At 40.8% G+C, this 19,948-nt stretch overlaps 1 protein-coding gene across 3 annotated transcripts in view; it reads left to right on the plus strand.

The window, feature by feature from the left end:
• The window catches only part of LHFPL6 (LHFPL tetraspan subfamily member 6), a 248,022-nt gene that overhangs the window by 197,126 nt on the left and 30,948 nt on the right, over window positions 1-19,948 (plus strand). For 2 of the 3 annotated variants that reach the window (XM_035003494.1, XM_035003495.1), the window contains exon 3: window positions 19,007-19,105. The exons of the other annotated variant lie outside the window; for it this stretch is intronic. In XM_035003494.1, coding sequence (XP_034859385.1) covers window positions 19,007-19,105 — 99 coding nt within the window. The remainder of the gene's footprint in view (window positions 1-19,006; window positions 19,106-19,948) is intronic. 3 annotated transcript variants of the gene reach the window in all.

A 19,948-nucleotide genomic window follows, 5' to 3' on the forward strand; every position in this document is an offset into this window, starting at 1 on the left:
TCCCTGATTCCCATCTTGGTCGATTTTTATCTTCCTCGGACTTGCACTTGCCCATCTTCCCTGTCCTCTTCTCCCCCAGGGATGACTACATCCACTTACTAGAGCCCTTCTCATCCTGCCAGTGAGTTCCAGCCAAAAACTGACTGATTTCAATGGCAATTACTGCTTCTGCTGCTAACATGTAACAAGTACAAGCTTGAAGTGTTTCCATGTTACTTTTCTCCATCTCAGATGCTACAGTGAATGGATCTTATCTTCTTCAGTTTTTTTAATTCCTCCATAGCAAAGAACGCCATGCTTTGCAGAGACCCAAAAGCCTACCAGCTCCATTCATGAAGAGGTTAGTATTATTCTCTGTGTGTGTGTAGAATTCCTCTTCAGGTAACTAAATCAGCAGGCTAAGAATGAGAATTCTGGATTCTATCTTCTGTGAGTTCTATTCTGCAAGATGCAGCATTTACCCATGTGGGGGTTTGTTTCTATGTTCATTTTATTAAACCTCTTGGGATAATCTATTTGAAAAAGATATGAGTGACTTCATTGTGTCTGCTTATGATGGTATTTTAAATACTTAAGAGGTTTTTTTTGTCCATTGTGAAATACTTTGTAATCATGTTTCAATTTGTGTTTTTAAGTATTTTTTATTTTCTTTTTTGTTGTTGTTGTTGTTGTTGTTGTTGTTTTTAATGTTTTATTTATTTATTCATGAGAGTCAGAGAGACAGAGAGGCAGAGGCAGAGAGAGAAGCAGGCTCCCCGCCTAGCAGGGAGCCCGATGCGGGACTCGATCCCAGGACCCTGGGATCATGACCTGAGCTGAAGGCAGACGCTTAACGACTGAGCCACCCAGGCGCCCAGTATTTTTTATTTTCTAAATATCAAAAAGGTACTTAAGACAGAATGTGGTACTTTCAAAATAGATTTTTTTTTTAAAGATTTTATTTATTTATTTGACAGAGTCAGAGATAGCGAGAGCAGGAACACAAGCAGCGGGAGGGGGAGAGGGAGAAGCAGGCTTCCCCCCGAGGAGGGAGCCCGATGTGGGACTCGATCCCAGGACCCTGGGATCATGACCTGAGCCGAAGGCAGATGCTTAACGACTGAGCCACCCAGGCGCCCCAAAATAGATTTAAAGAAAAAAAAACAGTATTCAGTTGACTGGAAACAAATTTTCAAGTACTTTCTAAACTTGTTTGAAACTGATCAGTAAATCACAGATGGAAAAGTAAAAAGTTTCAGTTATCCTTGACATTTCAAGAGGGAAAGAAAACAGAAAAGGAAAATCATTATAGTTGTCTCGAAAGAAATTGCTTCCAAATTGTTGTCTGTCAGCTATTCCAGATGGCTTTACTGTTTTTTAGTGGAATTGATGGTATTCTAAAAAGACCTGAGGAAAATAAATGAGGTTTTTCTTTCCTGATACCCAAGAAGGTAGATTAGGGGGAAAAAAATCTTTAAAGAAATGTCTTTTTTTTTTTTTTTTAAGATTTTATTTATTTATTTGACAGAGAGAGAAGCAGGGAGAGAGGGAACACAAGCAAGGGGAGCAGCAGAGGGAGAAGCAAGCTTCCCGCAGAGCAGGGAGCCCGATGCGGGGCTCGATCCCAGGACCCTGGGATCATGGCCTGAGCTGAAGGCAGACGCTTAATGACTGAACCACCCAGGCACCACCTAAAGAAATGTCTGTCTTAAGTCCATTGGCCACCTGTACCCCCTCAATGGCACCTATCGATGATTTTATTGTATATTAATACTCTCCAATTTTTTTTAGTGGTGAAAAAGGTGCTTTAACGAGTATATACATAGTGAAAATAACATATATCTAAGCCAGAAAGTTAGTAGAAACCTGTTATAAATGCCTTATAGTCTAGTCCAAAAAAACCACGTGTGTATATATAATCTGTATATGCTATACTCAAATGACAACATAGGCCACATCTGTAATTACATATTGCTTGTGTATATGCATACATGTGCGTATATGAAGGCTTGTGTATTTGGTGCATATGTATATAAAATAATCTTTACAGCAGCTCTATGTATGGATTTTATTCCTATTTTACTGCTGAGGACCCAGGATCTCCAAGCCAGAGGGGCACATGGTCATCTTCCAAGGCTGCGCTCTGAATTGCCCTCCAACACTGTAGCAGTGTTTGTGGAATATGTTCTCACTGTCAAAACCAGTTGTAAAGACAGAGATTTTTAAGTCTAGTCTCTGCTCTGGTAGTTTGTCAAGACAAAACATCCGGACAACTCCAGGCTTTCATTTTTTTTGTTGTTGTTAGGAAGGTACCTGGTAATATCTAGAACTTAAAGAGAAAGCACTACTTCACTGCATGGTAGTCATGTCTTCATTACTACATAAGATTTTCCCTTTATGCTCCCTCCATTACATTTTCAAAAGTATTTTAAATGCTCTTCAAATTTGCTTGAGCTTCAAGCCTTCAAGCAGCTCACTGTGGCAGGTTATAAACTGCACAGAGGCCTCGTCCCTCTCAATTTGTAGAAAGTCTTTCACTAACTGTTCATTTCAGCACATGTAGATTTTACTACTTTTTAAAAATATGCCTGGCATCTGACTTTAGTGTTGTTGTGGGGCCCCTGATTGAAGTACTTAAGGACCTTAAAAATAAATACGAACATAAATCATTCTTATCCTGACACTTGTTTTTTTTTAAGGTCAAGTAGAAATAAATGAACAGGGTTTGCAGGCATGAAATCTGTCTGTTTGTGGGCACTTGATGTTTTGGTGAAGGAGAGAGGTTTTACTCTGGGTCATTTATTCTTGGGTCATCTTGCCATGCCCGAGAGGTGCAGGGGGCTTTATCCACACTGGCCATGAGGGAGACACTGAAGATCAAAGGCAGTGATCTGCCTAAGCCACTCCAGCCAGGGCAGAGTCTGGCTCTACCATTCCTCTTGTTTTCATAGAGCCACTGTTGTGGAAATAAATACAATATTTGGAATATTACCTTCCCCTTCTCTTTCTTCATCATTTCATTTTTTTTTTTAAGATTTTATTTATTTATTTGACAGAGAGAGAGACAGTGAGAGAGGAAAAACAAGCAGGGGGAGCGGGAGAGGGAGAAGCAGGCTTCCCGCGGAGCAAGGAGCCCGATGCGGGGCTCGATCCCAGGACCCTGGGATCATGACCCGAGCCGAAGGCAGACGCTTAACGACTGAGCCACCCAGGCGCCCCTCCTCATCATTTCATAAGAGGAATCTACTTTTATATGCCCTGCACTGTGCCGGGACATTCTAGCTCGTCCTCCGGACAACTCTGTAAAGAGGCACTGGTAGAGCCATCTTATCAGTGGAACTCTTGGGGCTCAAGTGTAAGAGCCTTGCTCAGTCAGGAACTAGTAAGTAGCAGACCCAATATTCGAGGACAGGTAAGACTCCAAAGCCCTCGTCCCTAACAGTTTACTACCTGAATATTTATCTGACTGCGGTAACCACCGTTTGCCGACATGAAACTGACCCCAGTCTGGTGTGGAATTGGCATTGCATTTTCAAAACAGGGATGGACTAGGTTAAGTTTGCAGTGTGCGTTGACTTACAGCCAGGTTGTCTATTTGTCTGTCTGTTTGTTTGTTTGGTGTTGACAAGATATTGTTGGAGCCTAGTCCAGCACTCTCAGGACACTTTCATGTTGAAATGTGACCATTGTTCTTTCCTTTTTTCTTCTGTAGGGGGGATCGGGAGTGATACAGTTTGTACAAAACAGCAGTGATCCTTAAGAGAAAACGTGTCCACTGAAAACTCTGAGCTGAGTGGCTGCGCTGGGCTGGAACTCTATGTTGTTGTCATTCTGGGCTTTGTGAAATGTCTCGTGAAGTTCTTACAGGCATTACTGGGTCAAACAGCAAGCCAGCCCTGTTTTAGGTTGTGAGGTGGTTGTTTGAGAAATGTGAACAGCTTATAGGTCTTCGTTGCTCTCGATTTATACATAAATCCCTTCCGCGCTGCTGGGTCCCCATTTAGAAGCATCAGACCATAAGGATGTCGTGTTGCGTCAGCTGTGGCTTTTGAGTCCGACTTCTGTGTCTGCGTCCTAGCTCTGTGCAAGCTACTGGGCCAAGGGAATAAAGAGGCTAGAGGATGAATAATGAGAGAGGCATCATATGGACTGATGCTTGAAACCTACCCCCCCCCCCCAAAAAAAAGATGAATTGACGGATCAATAGAGGAATGGAAAATGGATAGATAGGTGATAGAGCAGACTTTAAAACGTGTTAATCGTAGAATCTAGATCATGGGTGTATGGGCGTTCAGTATACAATTTTTCCAACTTCTTTGTAAGTCTGATCATTTTCAGAATATCATGTTGGAGGAGAAAAAAAAGAATGTAATTACTCTTAGTGATAGAGATGTGGTTAGTTTCAGAAGAGATATTTGCTGTGACAACATGAGTAAGCAGTATGGCAGAGGCCTCTGCTTTTGGTTAGTGTTTTAGTTTATTTATCTGTTTGATGAGCACCTATAGCTGCTAATGAAGCATCTGAAACTGGAAGCTCCAATAGCATGAAATGTTTGCAATTCTAAGACAGCAGGTCCAGAGGTACAATATCAATATCAATATTGATACATATCTTATGCCAAGCACAGAAGTGGGCACTTTTATTAAGCCATTTATTTCTAATAAAAATGCTAAAGATAAGGTACCATTAGGTCTGTTATGTACGTTATGTAGATGAAAATCTGAGCTCAGAGAATTCAAAAGCGTGCTGCTCAAGGTCACACATCTGGTTAGGGGGTGTCAGGATTTGCACCTGACACGATCAACATCAAAGCCAGCTCTATACCCGCTCGACCCTCAGGGCCCACAGTGTGGTCCCATGTCTGTCCCACCATGAGATGCTTGAATCACAGGAGACCCGGCCCCACCCCAGAACTATAGAACCAGAATTGACATTTTGAACAAGCCCTCCAAGCTGTTTTGTGTGCTGGTAAGTCAGCGAAGCACTGTAGTGAGCCACACAACTCTGGAAATGCAGGACTGTGTCTTTAATTCTCTCCTGCTGTAACACTGCAAAACACCTTAGAGTCCGTGAAAATTAGCATTTTTGTTTATTTCAGAGGCATAGCTGCAGCACTGAGCACTGTTGACTCCCTTTTCGTAGTGTCGGAGTAAAGACAGTGAACCAAAGCAGAGAAGTAGGAGTCAGGTACGCTGAGGCTGTGGCCCAGCTCTGCCCCAGGTTATCCACTTGATGAAGCTCAGACCTCCCCACCTGTCTGTGACTCCATTCCTTCATCTACTAAATGGGGATGCCGGAACTGGTTCTACCTACCTCGCAGAAAAGCCAAAATTGTCTTTAAAAGTAAAATGCAATGAAAACCAAAGCAAAATGGAACAGACAAAAATATTATTAGCCTCGGTAGTAGCATATGAATTCCTCGCCTAAATGTGAGGATTATCAGGCTATTTCATTTGTTCCTACTGAGGTTTACATGGCAGATAGGACTTTTGGGGCAAGTGATCGTGGCTCACCATTCCAGGAATGTCCTTGCTGGAAACCGTCCCCGCCTTCCAGCTAAGAAGAGGACCTTCTCTGAGAGCAGAGGACTCGAGGACTCCATTTCAGGAGATTGTGTACAAACACATATTGGCTTGAACCAAATCTTCCAGCCTCCCTCCACATGTGGCACAAAGTCTAAAGCCTGACAATAGAGACCATTCGTTGTACCCTTACTGTAAGGCACTGTGCCCCCTGCTTTACGTGCACGATCTCATTTAATCTTTGCCACAACTCCAAGAGGTAGATACTGTCCTCATTTTACAGATCAGGAAAACTGAGCCCAAAAAAAGTGAAGTGGTAGAACCGGAATTTCTTTACTAAGGTTAGAAAGACCGTGGCTTTTAAGCTCATGTAATTTACCAGAAATCTGTCAGATAGAAATGGCAAAATGTCCCCCAAAATTTCATTGTTTGAAACAACTTGCTTTCTACCAATGACTGCCTACGACTCTAGAAAAAGCAAAGATGACAAGTCACTCGTGGCTGAAATTAGTTTGAGAAGTTTTTGCTCTGAGCGAAGAAGCAGGTATTCTGATGTATGTCTTCCGTGTCTTCTGACCCATGAACTGGAAAAGGAGAAGAAATAAGAACCAAGGAGCCATTTTGAAAGCCTTTTAAGAAAATCTAAAGTATGTTCTCTTCTGCAAGATGTTTTCAGCAAAGAAAGAGTCTTGCTGTCATTTTTAACAAGAGTTTAGATAGTTCCAAAATAGTCATGTTTCTATTTTATATTTTAGTGCTATGATAGGATATGCTTTCCTAGGCTAGACTTCTGATGATAAAGAATCCATTTTTCATCTTTATGCCTTGATGTGCTCTTTGTGGACAGAGCTCTTTGTGTGCTGGAGCGCACATCCAGGTTCTCCTTCTCTGGCAGCAGGGGAAGGGGGAAACTGTAGGGCTCTCAAGAACCCCTACCTTTGCATACAGGTGACAATAGAGTCAATCCCTAGAGAAAAGATGGCTTGCAATCCTGCTTGATCTTCTGCTCAGTTCTTTCTTTTCCATTTATATGCAGGGTTCAGTACATGTGTGGACGTGGGAGATGAGCCAGAGCTGAGACCGTGAACACTTGGGGACTTGGGAGGCATTAGAAGGTAGAGTTTAGAAATATTGGCTTAGAGCTCACACAGACCTGGATATAAGTCCCTGCATGACCGCTTAGTAGCCTCATGAGCATGAGCCTGCTTCTCTAAGCCTCTCCTCCTTTGCTAAATGAGGGCAATGATATATTTTATATGATCTGTTCTATAAATATTTTATAATTATGCTGAGGCTTTTGTAAATACTAAATAAATCATATTACTGCTATTTAACATTTAACAAATATCATGAACCAGTGAGTTAGACGCAAGTAAACATATGGTAGAGTTTTTGGCTTTCCAGGAGTTGTAATACTTGTGAATAACTATAGCAAGATAGTAAGCCCCAGATAAATGGTATACAGTGCACCCCAGTAGGAGCTCATGGCTCTGGTTGAGGGGTGGTAAAACCTGTAGCTCCTTGTTGGGGTGGCCAGGGCAGGCTGCGTGTTGAGGCTTCTAGACCTTAACAGCTGGTATTTTTTTTTTTTTTTATGTTATGTTAGTCACCATACAGTACATCATAAGTTTTTGATGTAGTGTTCCATGATTCATTGTTTGTGTATAATACCCAGTGCTCCATGGAATACCTGCCCTTCTTAAAACCCAACACCAGGCTAACAGGTCCCCTCACCCCCGTCCCCTTCTAAAACCCTCAGTTTGTTTCCTGGACTCCATATCTCTCATGGTTCGTCTCCCCCTCTGATTTCCGCCCCCCCTTCATTTTTCCCTTCCTTCTCCTAATGTCCTCCATGCTATTCCTTATGTTCCACAAATAAGTGAAACCATATGATAATTGTCTTTCTCTGCTTGACTTATTTCACTTAACATAATCTCCACCAGTCCCATCCATGTTGATGCAAAAGTTGAGTATTCATCTTTTCTGATGGCTGAGTAATATTTCATTGTATATATGGACCACATCTTCTTTATCCATTCGTCTATTGAAGGGCATCTTGGCTCTTTCCACAGTTTGGCTATTGTGGACATTGCTCCTATGAACATTGGGGTGCATGTGCCCTTCTCTTCACTACATCTGTGTCTTTGGGGTAAATACCCAGGAGTGCAATTGCTGGGTCATAGGGTAGCTCTATTTTTAACTTTTTGAGGCACCTCCACACTGTTTTCCAAAGTGGCTGTACCAGCTTGCATTCCCACCAACAGTGTAAGAGGGTTCCCCTTTCTCCACAACCTCTCCAACATTTGTTGTTTCTTGCCTTGTCAATTTTTGCCATTCTAACTGGTGTAAGGTGGTATCTCAGTGTGGTTTTGATTTGAATTTCCCGGATGGCTAATGATGATGAACATTTTTTCATGTGTCTATTAGCCATTTGTATGTCTTCTTTGGAGAAGAGTCAGCTAATATTTTCATGGTGGAGCCCGAGCATGAAGTAAGGAGTGAGTGTATCTCAAAGGGAAGGGATTCAACCTTCAGAGATAAGAAAATTCAAGACATACCCAAAGAACTGATTAGTCCCCAGTCAGAAATGCCTTTGGGACTGGTCAGGGCCCCTGAGCCACATAATGGGACCATCTTGACTTGGCTCTGTGCCAGCTACCCAGTTCAGCGTGGGCACATCTTTAAATGAGACCCACGAAATACGGAGTTGCCGGCGAGAAGCCCCACTTAGTAAAACATGATGTTGGTGAAATCCAACACAGCTGTAGCTATACTCGGGTAGCCGATGGCGAGTGTGTGACCTTGGAATGGCCTGATGTGCAAGCAAGCATTGGGATCATGATAGGTGGAAAAGAGGCCTGGTCTGGAATCCAGGAGCCCTGGGATTGATCTGGGTTCTGGGTCCTTGGACAAGCCTCTTTCATCCTCTATACCTCAGTTTCCAGAAAGCACTTTGAAGGGAGGTGTGGTTTATGAGCCTGCATAAGCCTCCTTCTTATAGGATACTTAAGTGCAGTTGAGCCTTGAACAACACAGGTTTGAACTGCATGGGTCCACTTATATACGGACTTTTTTCAATAAATACAGTGCAGCACTGTACATGTATTTTCTCTTCCTTATAATTTTCTTAGTAACATTTTTTTCTCTAGCTAGACTGTAAGAATACAGTCTATAATACATATAACATACAAGATATGCGTTAATTGACTTTGTTATCTGTAAGGCTTTTGGTAAACAGTAGGCTATTAGTAGTTAAGTTTTGGGGAAATCAAAAGTTATACACAGATTTTCGACTGCACAGGGGGTCAGTGCCCCTGGCCCCTGTGTTGTTCAGGGGTCAACTGTAGCTTCCCTGTAATGGTGCTTTCAAGGTCTGAAGAGTTGTCATACTGGCCCTTGCTCTTATTTCCTCCCCACCAGTGGATTTGTTTTGTAAAGGGACAGTTATGTAGGGGGTGAGAATGGACGAGAATTGTGTACATAAATTAGCATATGGAGACTTGGAGATGGAAATGTGCCAACATCATCCAAAGAGAAATCCAGATAACAGGCTCCAAGACTGAGCAGCTTGATGAGAAGAGTAAAGAAAACAATTTCCCTCTGTGCTTGCTACAGAAAGGAAGACAAAGGAACTGGAGGATGGATAAAAGTATCCAAAAAACATAAAGGATGAAATGATGGGAAACACTGGTGTGACCACTGAAGGGGCAATAAGTGGAAAAAGTCACAGTATAAAAAAAAAAAAAAAACTGTGGAAAAAGAATGGAGCGATAGTCATGGAAAAAAGTGAGATCAAATAAAAACTTTCAAGAGTGCCTGGAAAAAATAAGGCTTTCTGAGTCTAACATGAGGACTCTATTCTTACCACCTGTGGAGAGTAATTGGCATTGGCTGTCTAGAGGTTTGTTTTGCCTTCTTGGCAGGAGCCGAATTGTTATGTTAATATTGCTCTGGCTAAGTGTTAAGTACCAACTTTGAATAGAAAGAGTTTTGCAGAAGGGAAAATTCCCAGCATCTGGTTCTTACTTTGACCACTGAGCTCTTTACAAACTTCAGACTTCACACTTGAATTCTAAGAAATAATTAGTATCATGGCAGATATTTCCAGCATTGTGTGAAAGTGAATAGAATTTCCACTAGGAACTCTCTCAAAGGTGGTTTATGGGCAGGCAGAGTTTTAGGTAAGATTTAGGTACAAGAATCCATTTGGGGAAAAAGGTAGATGTCTTTTATAACATAACATCACAGCACAGCTCCTGATTGCTTGCATCGCATTTATGTGTGCTGTCTCTTCTCCATTAACACTGGCTTCTCCTTAGATGTCATTCCACCAACCTGGCTCTTTAACTACTGTAATTGTCATAAACAGGGTGAGACCAAAACCTTAGGGCATTCAGGTTGGAATGGCGTCATAGTCAAAAAAATGGAATTTTTTCATTTAGGAATTATTGAGTCATTTCTTGGATTATTATTTCCATTCTTTATGGGAAGCAACATCTCTCTAAATTTCTAAGACCTCCTACAAACTGACCTTCATGATCTCTTGCCCCTGGATAGCTGATTTCAGCTAGGTGCCAGGTAAAAACTAAAGATTGAGCTAATGTATGCTAATTTGTGATTTACTCATGACCCCTTAGGATTGTAAAAATAGATTGCTTCTTAGTTACAAATGAGCCTGTAGCTGCAAATGATCTCAGACCTCCTCCATCCCCCCCACCCCCGTTACTACCTTCCTCAGGTTGTTGCCTTGCTTCACACTGTCTTTCCTCATTTCCACTCCTATAGGCACAGATTTTCCCAAAATGTGATAATGTGACTATTTTTTCATGACATCTTTTTATGGCAATGACAAAAGGATGTGGTTAAAATACCACATAATTAAGCTCTTGAAGTTTATAAACCACCAGATTTATAAACCTGATAAAGAAAATCCATGTAGATGATATAAAAGTTTGTGAGCCAGAGATTCTCACTGAGCCGTTTGCTCTCCAGGAATGAATTAGGCAACAAGAGCCATTAAAACTTATTAGGTCACTAAGATATCATTTGGGCAACCACCTCAAGTTCCAGAATATTCTCTGAGCCCCATTTCAGCAGGCAGTATAACAACTAAGAGGTGTCTAGTTCAGGGATTTTCAAACTACACTTCCATGAAACATCGATTTCTACAACATGGTCTAAAGTTTAACATGTCTAAAATTGAAAAATGACAGATTTCTCATTTCTTCTCTTCTCTTACTTCATAGTAAGACCCTGAACTCACTTCCTCCCACAGATACACCAAACCTATACTAACATATAGAGCAGTTCCTCCTCAAGAAGAACTGAAGTTTGATTGAACAGCTTCTCCACAACAAATGATGGAAAGACTACATATAGAAGAGTAGGAGAGACAGAGACACTGCAATGACAGAAACCCCACCTCCAACTCAGTGACCTGCAGAGTCACTGAGGGATAATAACACTGAGGGGAACATGAGCAGACTCTCCCACCTTGGGGCACAGCAAAAAAATAGTGGTTTAAAGAGCAACCATACTATAAGTGAAAGAAATCCATTTGCTAACCTTACAGCATCCACCAAACAGGTCAGGAACTGCTGGAACTGTCTCCAGGGTTGGAGGACCAGTGAGACCATTTTTCATATCCCCTCTTCAGCTCAATATTGTGGGCAGAAGCAGGGTCCAGGCACTCTAGCTGGCCTGCTGGCCTATCATGCCCTGGGCCCCTGGCTCATATCAGCCCCCACCATTCCCCCAAGCTGGCCCTGGTGTGGCATGCCATAGGCCCCCACTCCCATACCCACCTGACCTTCAGCCATCTTATCAAAGTGGCCCTGGTGCTCTTGCCAGTTCTAGCCCTCCTGTCACTGGGACCCTACTGTCTCATCCTGGGACCCCTTCTCCACCTGTCTGTGTCTGTTCCTTCTCCAGCCAGCTTGCCAAAGCCACCAGGCACATGCAGTCCAACAAAGGGGTTGTTTCTATACAAGGCCACTCCTTCAAGATCAGAGAAGTAGCCATTCTCCCTGATTCATAGAAACAAACACGGAAGGTCAAACAAAATGAGAAAAAGGAGTATGTTCCAAACCAAAGAACAAGATAAAAACCCCAGAATCAAACCCTCATGAAATGGAGATAAGTAATTTACCTGATAAAGAGTTCAAAGTAATGGTTATAAAGACAGGTAACAAACTAGGGAAAAGAATGGAGGAACTCAATGAGAACTTCAACAAAGGATTAGGAAATGTAAGAACCAGTCAGAGCTGAAGAATACAATAACTGAAATGAAAAATGCACTAGAGAAAATCAACAGCAGATTAGATGATACAGAAGAACGGATTCACAATCTGGGAGACAGAAGAGTGGAAATGACTCAATCAGAACAGAAAGAGAGAAAGAAAGGGAGAGAGTTTTAAAAAATGAGGATTGTTTAAGAGACCTCTTGGGGCAACATCAAGTATACTAACATTTGCACCATTGGGATCCCAGGAGGACAAGAAAGAAAAAGGGTTAGAAAACATATTTGAAGAGCTAATGGCTAAGAATTTCCCTAACCAGGAAACAGACAACCAAGTCCAGGAGACACAGAGAGTCCAAAACAAGATGAATCCAGAGAGATCTACACAAAGAATTGAAGGAAAGATAAAAAGTTTCCTAGACAAGCAAATGCTAAAGAAGTTCATCACCATTAAACCAGCCATAGATAAATTCCTAGAAACACACAACTTTCCAAAATTATGAAGAAATAGAAAAATTGGAATAGACCAAGGGGCGCCTGGGTGGCTCAGTTGGTTAAGCGACTGCCTTCAGCTCAGGTCATGATCCTGGAGTCCCTGGATCGAGTCCCACATCGGGCTCCCTGCTCAGCAGGGGGTCTGCTTCTCCCTCTGCCCTCTTCCCTCTCATGCTCTCTGTCTCTCATTCTCTCTCTCTCAAATAAATAAATAAAATCTTAAAAAAAAAAGAAAAAGAAAAAAGAAAAATTGGAATAGACCTATTATAAGTAATAAAATTGAATTAATAACTCAAAAATCCCCAAAAAACAAAAGCCCAGGACCAGATACCTTCACAGGTGAATCTACAAACATTTAAAGAAGAGTTAGTACCTCTCCTTCTCAATTATTCCAAAAGAATTTAAGAGGAAGGAATGCTTCCAAATTCATTTTATGAGACCAGTGTTACCCTGGTACTAAAACCAAACAGAGATGCCACAAAAAAAGAAAACTATAGGCCAATATTCCTGATGAACATAGATGCAAAAAACTTCAACAAATTATTAGGAAACTGCATTCAACAATACATTAAAAGGATTATACACCACAATCAAGTGGGATTTATTCTAGGGATCCACAGTGGGTTTGCATCTGCAAATCAATCAATGTGGTATACCACATTAACGTGATATATCACATTAATAAAACCAAGGGTAAAAATCATATAACCATCTCAATAGATGCAGAAAAAGCATTTGACAAATTTCAACCTTCATTTTTGTTAAAAACCCTCAACAAAATAGGTATAGAAAGAATATACCTCAACATGATAAAGGGCATATATGATAAACCCACAGCTAACATCAATCATACTCAATGGTGAAAAGCTGGAAGATTTTCCTCTAAGATCAGGAACAAGATAAGATGCCCACTCTTCCCACTTTTATTCAACATAGTATTGGAAGTCCTAGACACAGTAATTAGGCAGGAAACAGAAATAAAAGTCATTGAAATTGGAAAGGAAGAAGTAAGCCTATCACTAATTGCAGATGACATGATACTATATATAGAAAACCATAAACACTCCACCAAAAGACTATTAGAATTAAATGAATTCAGTAAAGTTGCAGGATACTAAATACAGAATAGATACAGAAATAGATTGTGTTTCTACATACTAATAACAATCTATCAGAAAGAGAAATTAAGAAAACAATCCCATTTACAATTGCATCAAAAATAATAAAATATCTAGGATTAACTGAGCCAAGGAGTGAAAGACCTGTACTCTGAAAACTATAAGACACCGGTGAAAGAAACTGAAGATGACACAAGTAAATGGAAAGATATACTGTGCTTATGGATTGGAAGAATTAATATTGTTAAAGTATCCATACTACACAAAGCAATCTACAGATTCACTGCAATCCCCATCAAAATACCAGTGGCATTTTCACAGAACTAGAACAAAGCATCCTAAAATTTGCATGGAACCACAAGAGACACCAAATAGCCAAAGCAATCTTGAGAAGGAAGAACAAACCTGGAGGTATCACACGGTCTGATTTCAAACTATACTACAAAACTGTAGTAATCAAAATAGTATGGTACTGGCATGAAAATAGACACATAGATCAATAGAATAGAATAGAGAGACCAGAAATAAGTCCATGTATATATGGTTAATTAACCTAAGACAAAGGTCAAGAATATACAATAGGGAAAAAACAGTCTCTTCAATAACTGGTTCTGGGAAAACTGGACTGCTACATGCAAAAGAATGAAACTGGACCACTATCTTACACCATATACAAAAGTAAACTCAAAATGGATTGAAGGCTTGAATGTAAGACCTGAAACCATAACATTTCTAGAAGAAAACATAGTAGGCTTTTTGACATTGGTGTTAGCAATATTTTTTTGGACTAGTCTCCTCAAGCAAGGGCAACGAAAACTAAAATAAGCAAATGGGATTTTATCAAACTAAAAAGCTTCTGCACAGTAAAGGAAACAATCAACAAAATGGAAAGGCAGCCTACGGTGTTGGAGAAGATATTTGCAAATGATATATCCAATAAGGGGTTAATATCCAAAAATATATAAAGAACTTACACATCTTAATATAAAACAAAACAAAAACAGAAGCAAACAACCCAATTGAAAAATGGCCAGAGGACTTGAATAGACATTTTTCCAAAGAACATATACAGATGGCCAACAGGCACATGAAAAGATGTCAGCATCACTAATCACCAGGGAAATGCAAATCTGAACCACAATGAGATATCACCTCACACCAGTCAGATTGGCTGTTATCAAAAGGACAAAAAATAACAAATGTTGGCAAGGATGTGGAGAAAACAGAACCCTTGTGTGCTGTTGGTGTGAATAGCCATTATGGAAAATAGTATGAAGTTTTCAAAAAATTAAAAATAGCACTACCATACAGTCTAGCAATTCCATTTCTGGGTATTTATCTGAAGAAAATGAAAACATTAATTCAAAAAGATATATGTGCCCCTGTGTTCACTACAGCATTATTTACAATAGCCAAGTGTCCACTAATAGATGAATAAAGAAGATGTGAGATATATACATATATAATGGAATATTACTCAGCCATGAAAAAGAATGAAATTTTGCCATTTACAACAATATGAATGGACCTAAAGGTTATTATGCTAAGTGAAATAAGTCAGAGAAAGACAAATATCATATGATTTTACTTATATGTGGAATCTAAAAAAAGAAGACAAATGAACAAACAAAATATAACAGGAACAGACTCATAGATCTAGGAAATGGACTGTTGATTACCGGGGCGGGGAGGGAAATGGGATGGGAAAAATAAGTGAAGGGGATTAAGAGGTACAACCTTTCAGTTATAAAATAAGTAAGTCATGAGGATATAATATAAAGCATAGAGAATATAGTCAATGATATTGTAACAACTGTATGGTGACAAATAGTAACTAGACTTATGATGATCATTTCATAACATATAAAAATATCAGATCACTATAATGTACACCTGAAACTAGTAGGATATTGTATGTCGGTAATACTTCAATAATAAAAAAGATGTTCTCTCTTTTATGTTTAATCATCTCTAACTTTACTTCACAATATAGTACTTCGGTATGGACAATAAAATGCTAGTTGACTCCAGTTGACAAGCTAGGGGCAGTTGGTGAACATTTAGAGTATTCACTTCAGAAATTCACACTCCAGGGAGGGTTAATTAACATAAATTCCCTTAGCCACAGACCACACCACAGAGGGTTACCAGAAGCCTTCTAATATCAATCTATACTTGCTGAGGTTTAGTAATCAGCATAAGTTGTATTAGAGAGAATTTTTCATTGAGAAAATGGACACTGTACAAATTATAGGGTAGAAGAAAGAACTGTATCAGCACGAGTTGGGCATGTCCCAGCCAGAGTCTGACCGGTGAAAGAAACCACCACAGGTATTTCAAGTAGGAGGGATGTAGCCCAGGGATTTAAAGTTTCACAGACCTATTAGGTCTGGGGAAGTGAAGAGCAGAGAAGAATTCAGGAAATCAGGATGTTCAGGGGTAGAAAGAATCTACAGCTGAGGATTTGCCCTTAGTGGGTGGTGCTGTGGAGATTGCCTGGAAGCCACTCCCCCAATCTCGTCTACTGTCTACAAAAAGGCATGCCCCTGGTTGCAGCTGCCAATGGGGAAGTGATTTACTTCTCTCTTTTACCTTCTGAATCCCACACGAGAGCTTCTCATTAACAGACATGAACCAAAATTTCTGCCAGCAGAAGAGATCTGAAATGTTGTTTCCGCATCTCTAGCCCCACCTAGAAAGGGAGAATCTAAAAGAGCAGAGATGATTTTGATTAACAAGCAGTATCAGGCTTAGGATTTAAGACTCTGTCCCACCCAGCATCCTCCTGAAGTAGTGTCTTAGGTCGAGGATAGCTTTCTCCAGTGGCACTTTCTGCAATTGTAAAAATGGTCTCTCTCTGCCCTGTCCAGTATGGTGGCCAACAGCGCCATGTGGCTGTCAGGCCCTTCAAGTGTGGCCGGTGCAACTGAAGAAATGAATTTTTCGTTTAATTTTAATCAACTTAAATTTAAGTTTGCTACATGGAGCTCATGGCCACGGCGTTGGGCAGGGGTAAACTCTCTGGTCTTTAGATGGAAGACACTGTCTGGACAACATGTCGGTTGAATATTTGTTGTATTTATGGTATGTTGATGGCACTTGTTAGAATGACTATGTGATGGATTTGGGGAGGAGGGTTTCACTGAGCTTACGGAATTGATCATCTGGCTGCTTTCTGTGCCAGCTGACTAATAAACATCATTGTATATTTGGCTGAATTTAGTCTAAGACTTGCTTTCTCCATAACATACAACAGTAGAAAGATAGTGGGAGGCCACCAGTGGTTACCTGTGGGACCTAAAATTGCAACAGCCAATTAGACTGATCGGTTTGTGACATACATTTTTCTCCCAGAAATGTTTCCCAGCCCTTTGTCATCTGCGGTACTTTTGCTGTTAACAAACATTAGCAGAAGACAAAACAAAGGCTATATAAATATTAATACAAAAATCCAGATAAGCTAGTTGCCCTCCCCAACACTTTTTTTTTAATGTGAGCTATGTCCGTGGTATTTTTTTTTAAATCATACAAATAACACAAATTTCTTATGTACAAAATTATTCTTCATTTATATGGTTGAATTTACATTTCATTGTGTCACAAAGACACCTCAACATTCTACAAAAGAATCCTGACTGCCAAGCGTTCTACCACTTAGAAAACTACAGGTCAACGTGCTCCGTATATAATCTCCTTTCTATTTGGTTTCCCAAAGTGCCTGGCATCACCCTGGACCAAAATAGCCACTTTTGTGATACATGACACATTTTCCTGCCTTCTGAAACGAGACTATTTAATCATTTGTTTATCAGAAAAAGAGAAAACTGATGGTTTAAATGTTACTATTTTTTGTTTTTCTTACATTTGAAAATTTTCTTTCTGCATTTGTCATCATTCAAAAATTGCTCACAAGTTCTCAAAAAATTGGTGTTACTTATTAATTTAAGAACTGAGTATCATGGTAGCGAGATCACATTATTTATTAAACCTTCACAGAATTCAATTTGCATAAACTTTGGCTTCCTCATTATCTCTTTACCTGATGGTGGATAACGCAGGTTTAGAGTTGTCTTCAGAATGCTATAAATTCTGTCCTAAGGGGAAGAGCCTAAAGAAACCAGTTACTGGAGGCATTTGCTCAATCAGCAAAACCTTATAGGGTTGCTTTCTGGGTTATTCTTCGGCCTCGACACAATTCATATTTATCCAAGAAGGCATCCTGGAATTCAGGATTTGCACTTTCAAAGATTCTTTGTAGGCATTCCCTCAGATCACAGCCCCTCTGCATTAATGGTTGTTTTACTGTTGACCAAGGGACAGACTGGAGGGAGGGGCGCCAGGGTGAGAAATCTATGTCCGTTCATGGGGGATATCTCTCCACACAGCTCAGCATAGAGGTTGGGGAGAGTATGGAAAGCAGTCCCTCCTTAGGTGCCTGTATAGAAAGAGACTACTTATGCGTGGGGGCTATAACTGCAAGAGTCATCTGCCAAGGGCAGGGGGAGAAGCAAAAAAGGGAACAGAAAGGGATTCAATACAGAAATACTGGAAGTCTCTTCTAGAGGCACTTGGGGACCTGTCATTCCTCCTCAACGTTACCACCTTAGTAGATTTTTTTCTCATTTCAGGGGCTCTCTCATTTAGCACCGTATAACCACATTCTCCCAGATTGGGCTGGTGTTCCCACCCATCAGAGTGTGTGTGTGGTGGTCCTGTGTGTGTGTGTGACTCAGCACACGTGTGGAACTTACGGATGAGGACAATGCTCACTCCCTGATAGGACAAGATGTTGCTTTCTGATTAGCCCTCAGATTGTGGTGGTGAGTGCTTCAGCCTCATTCAGCTTCTTGTCGACCCACATTAGGCTCTGAAGCAACACTGAAGACATGCCTATCAAAAGCAGTCTGCTCAGAGTGCATTGCCCTGATAACTTCATATATTAAAGTAAAATCGTCACCTTCTTCAGTTTGGTCATCGAAACTTTGGGTCTTAGCTGCAAGGAGGACTTAAATTATATAAGTGTCCGTCTTCTAGAATATTTCTGAGATGAAGCAATGCTCCCTGATTCTCAACTTTTCAATGAAGTGTAATAGCAGGTAGTACAGTTAATAAGTCCGACTGTTGTATGCCAAAGTGGTTCATGAAAATCTTTATGTTTTCTCTGTCCCTGGTAAAATTGAATGATGCCAAAACATTCTATTTTAATTCTTAAACGGAAAAAAAATCTAATGCACAATGAAGCATAACCTATTAGGCACTTCTGCTTGCTCTTGATTTACTTGTTTACATGGACTGATGGAGGAATTGGTTGGATTTTTACAAGAGTGATTTAGAAAGCTTCTGAATCGTGTTTCCTAAACAGGGTTTGCAAGGCTTTTAATGCTTCAAAAGGCAAAGTTGGAACCAAACTGAGCTGTCTATCAGTGTTTTGTTGTTTTTTCTTTCCTTTTAAGCAGACTTGAAATTGTTCATGGAATCAGACTGACCTTAGATTGCTTACAGGAGCCGTGGCTGGTGCTTTCCAAAAAGCAGACACCATGATCTTCTGTTATATTGCTAATATCGACCCCCCACCCCCACCCCCTCCAGTGCTGCCTTTATCTAGAGATGCAGAGGAATACTGGTAAAGCCCTCTTGGCTTCTCTCTTCTCAGGCTTGTTGATCGGCGCGGGCTGTGCCCTCTACCCCTTGGGCTGGGACAGTGAGGAAATCCGACAGACCTGTGGCTACGTTTCCGGCCAGTTTGACCTGGGTAAGTTTTCTTCATTGATGGCACTCCTTTTAGAAAAGAACCTTATCTGACCTCTCATAGAAGCGGAGAGTAGAAGAGACATGAGGAAGAGAACCATACAGCCAGCAGTCACACATAACAATACACAGACCTTCATTCATCTGTTTGTTTAGTGAAGTTATTGGCAATCTACCGTTTGCCTGGACTGGGGGAAGTATTGTGGAGACAAAGCTAAGAAATAGTCCCTGCTCTGAACAGTTTATATTCATTGATCAGTTCATTCAGAATCATGTGTTTATTACTTATTGCATGTGCGAACTCTCTGGAATTTACAGGCTGCCTGAGGAGATAAAGCCAACAACACTGTCCAGGGCTAAGAAATCCAAAGCGATTTCACTCCAGAGGCGTAGACAACTTTGTTGCAGGGCTGGGTCTTGAACACAGTGATGCATGCAGGTTGTCTGGGAGTAGACAGAAGCACCTAGCAAGCCAGGAATACAGCAAGCAAAAACACCAGGGAGGAATGAGAAAAGCCCATCAGGAGACCCCGTAGAGATGTGAGAAGCTGGGAGAGATGTGATTGAGTAGTCGGAAGTTCGCACACTGGTGACGGGCACCTCATGACTTTGGTTTTGTGCGTCCTGATCAGGAATTTTCACTTGTAGTTATAGTGTGTTCTATTTTTTTTTTTTTAAGATTTTATTTATTTATTTGCGAGAGAGAATGAGAGACAGAGAGCATGAGAGGGAAGAGAGCAGAGGGAGAAGCAGACCCCCTGCTGAGCAGGGAGACCGATGTGGGACTCGATCCCGGGACTCCAGGATCATGACCTGAGCCGAAGGCAGTTGCTTAACCAGCTGAGCC

Source organism: Mirounga leonina, unplaced genomic scaffold (genome assembly GCF_011800145.1).
Source record: "Mirounga leonina isolate KUSES-001 unplaced genomic scaffold, KU_Mleo_1.0 Mir_127, whole genome shotgun sequence".
Taxonomy (NCBI): domain Eukaryota; kingdom Metazoa; phylum Chordata; class Mammalia; order Carnivora; family Phocidae; genus Mirounga; species Mirounga leonina.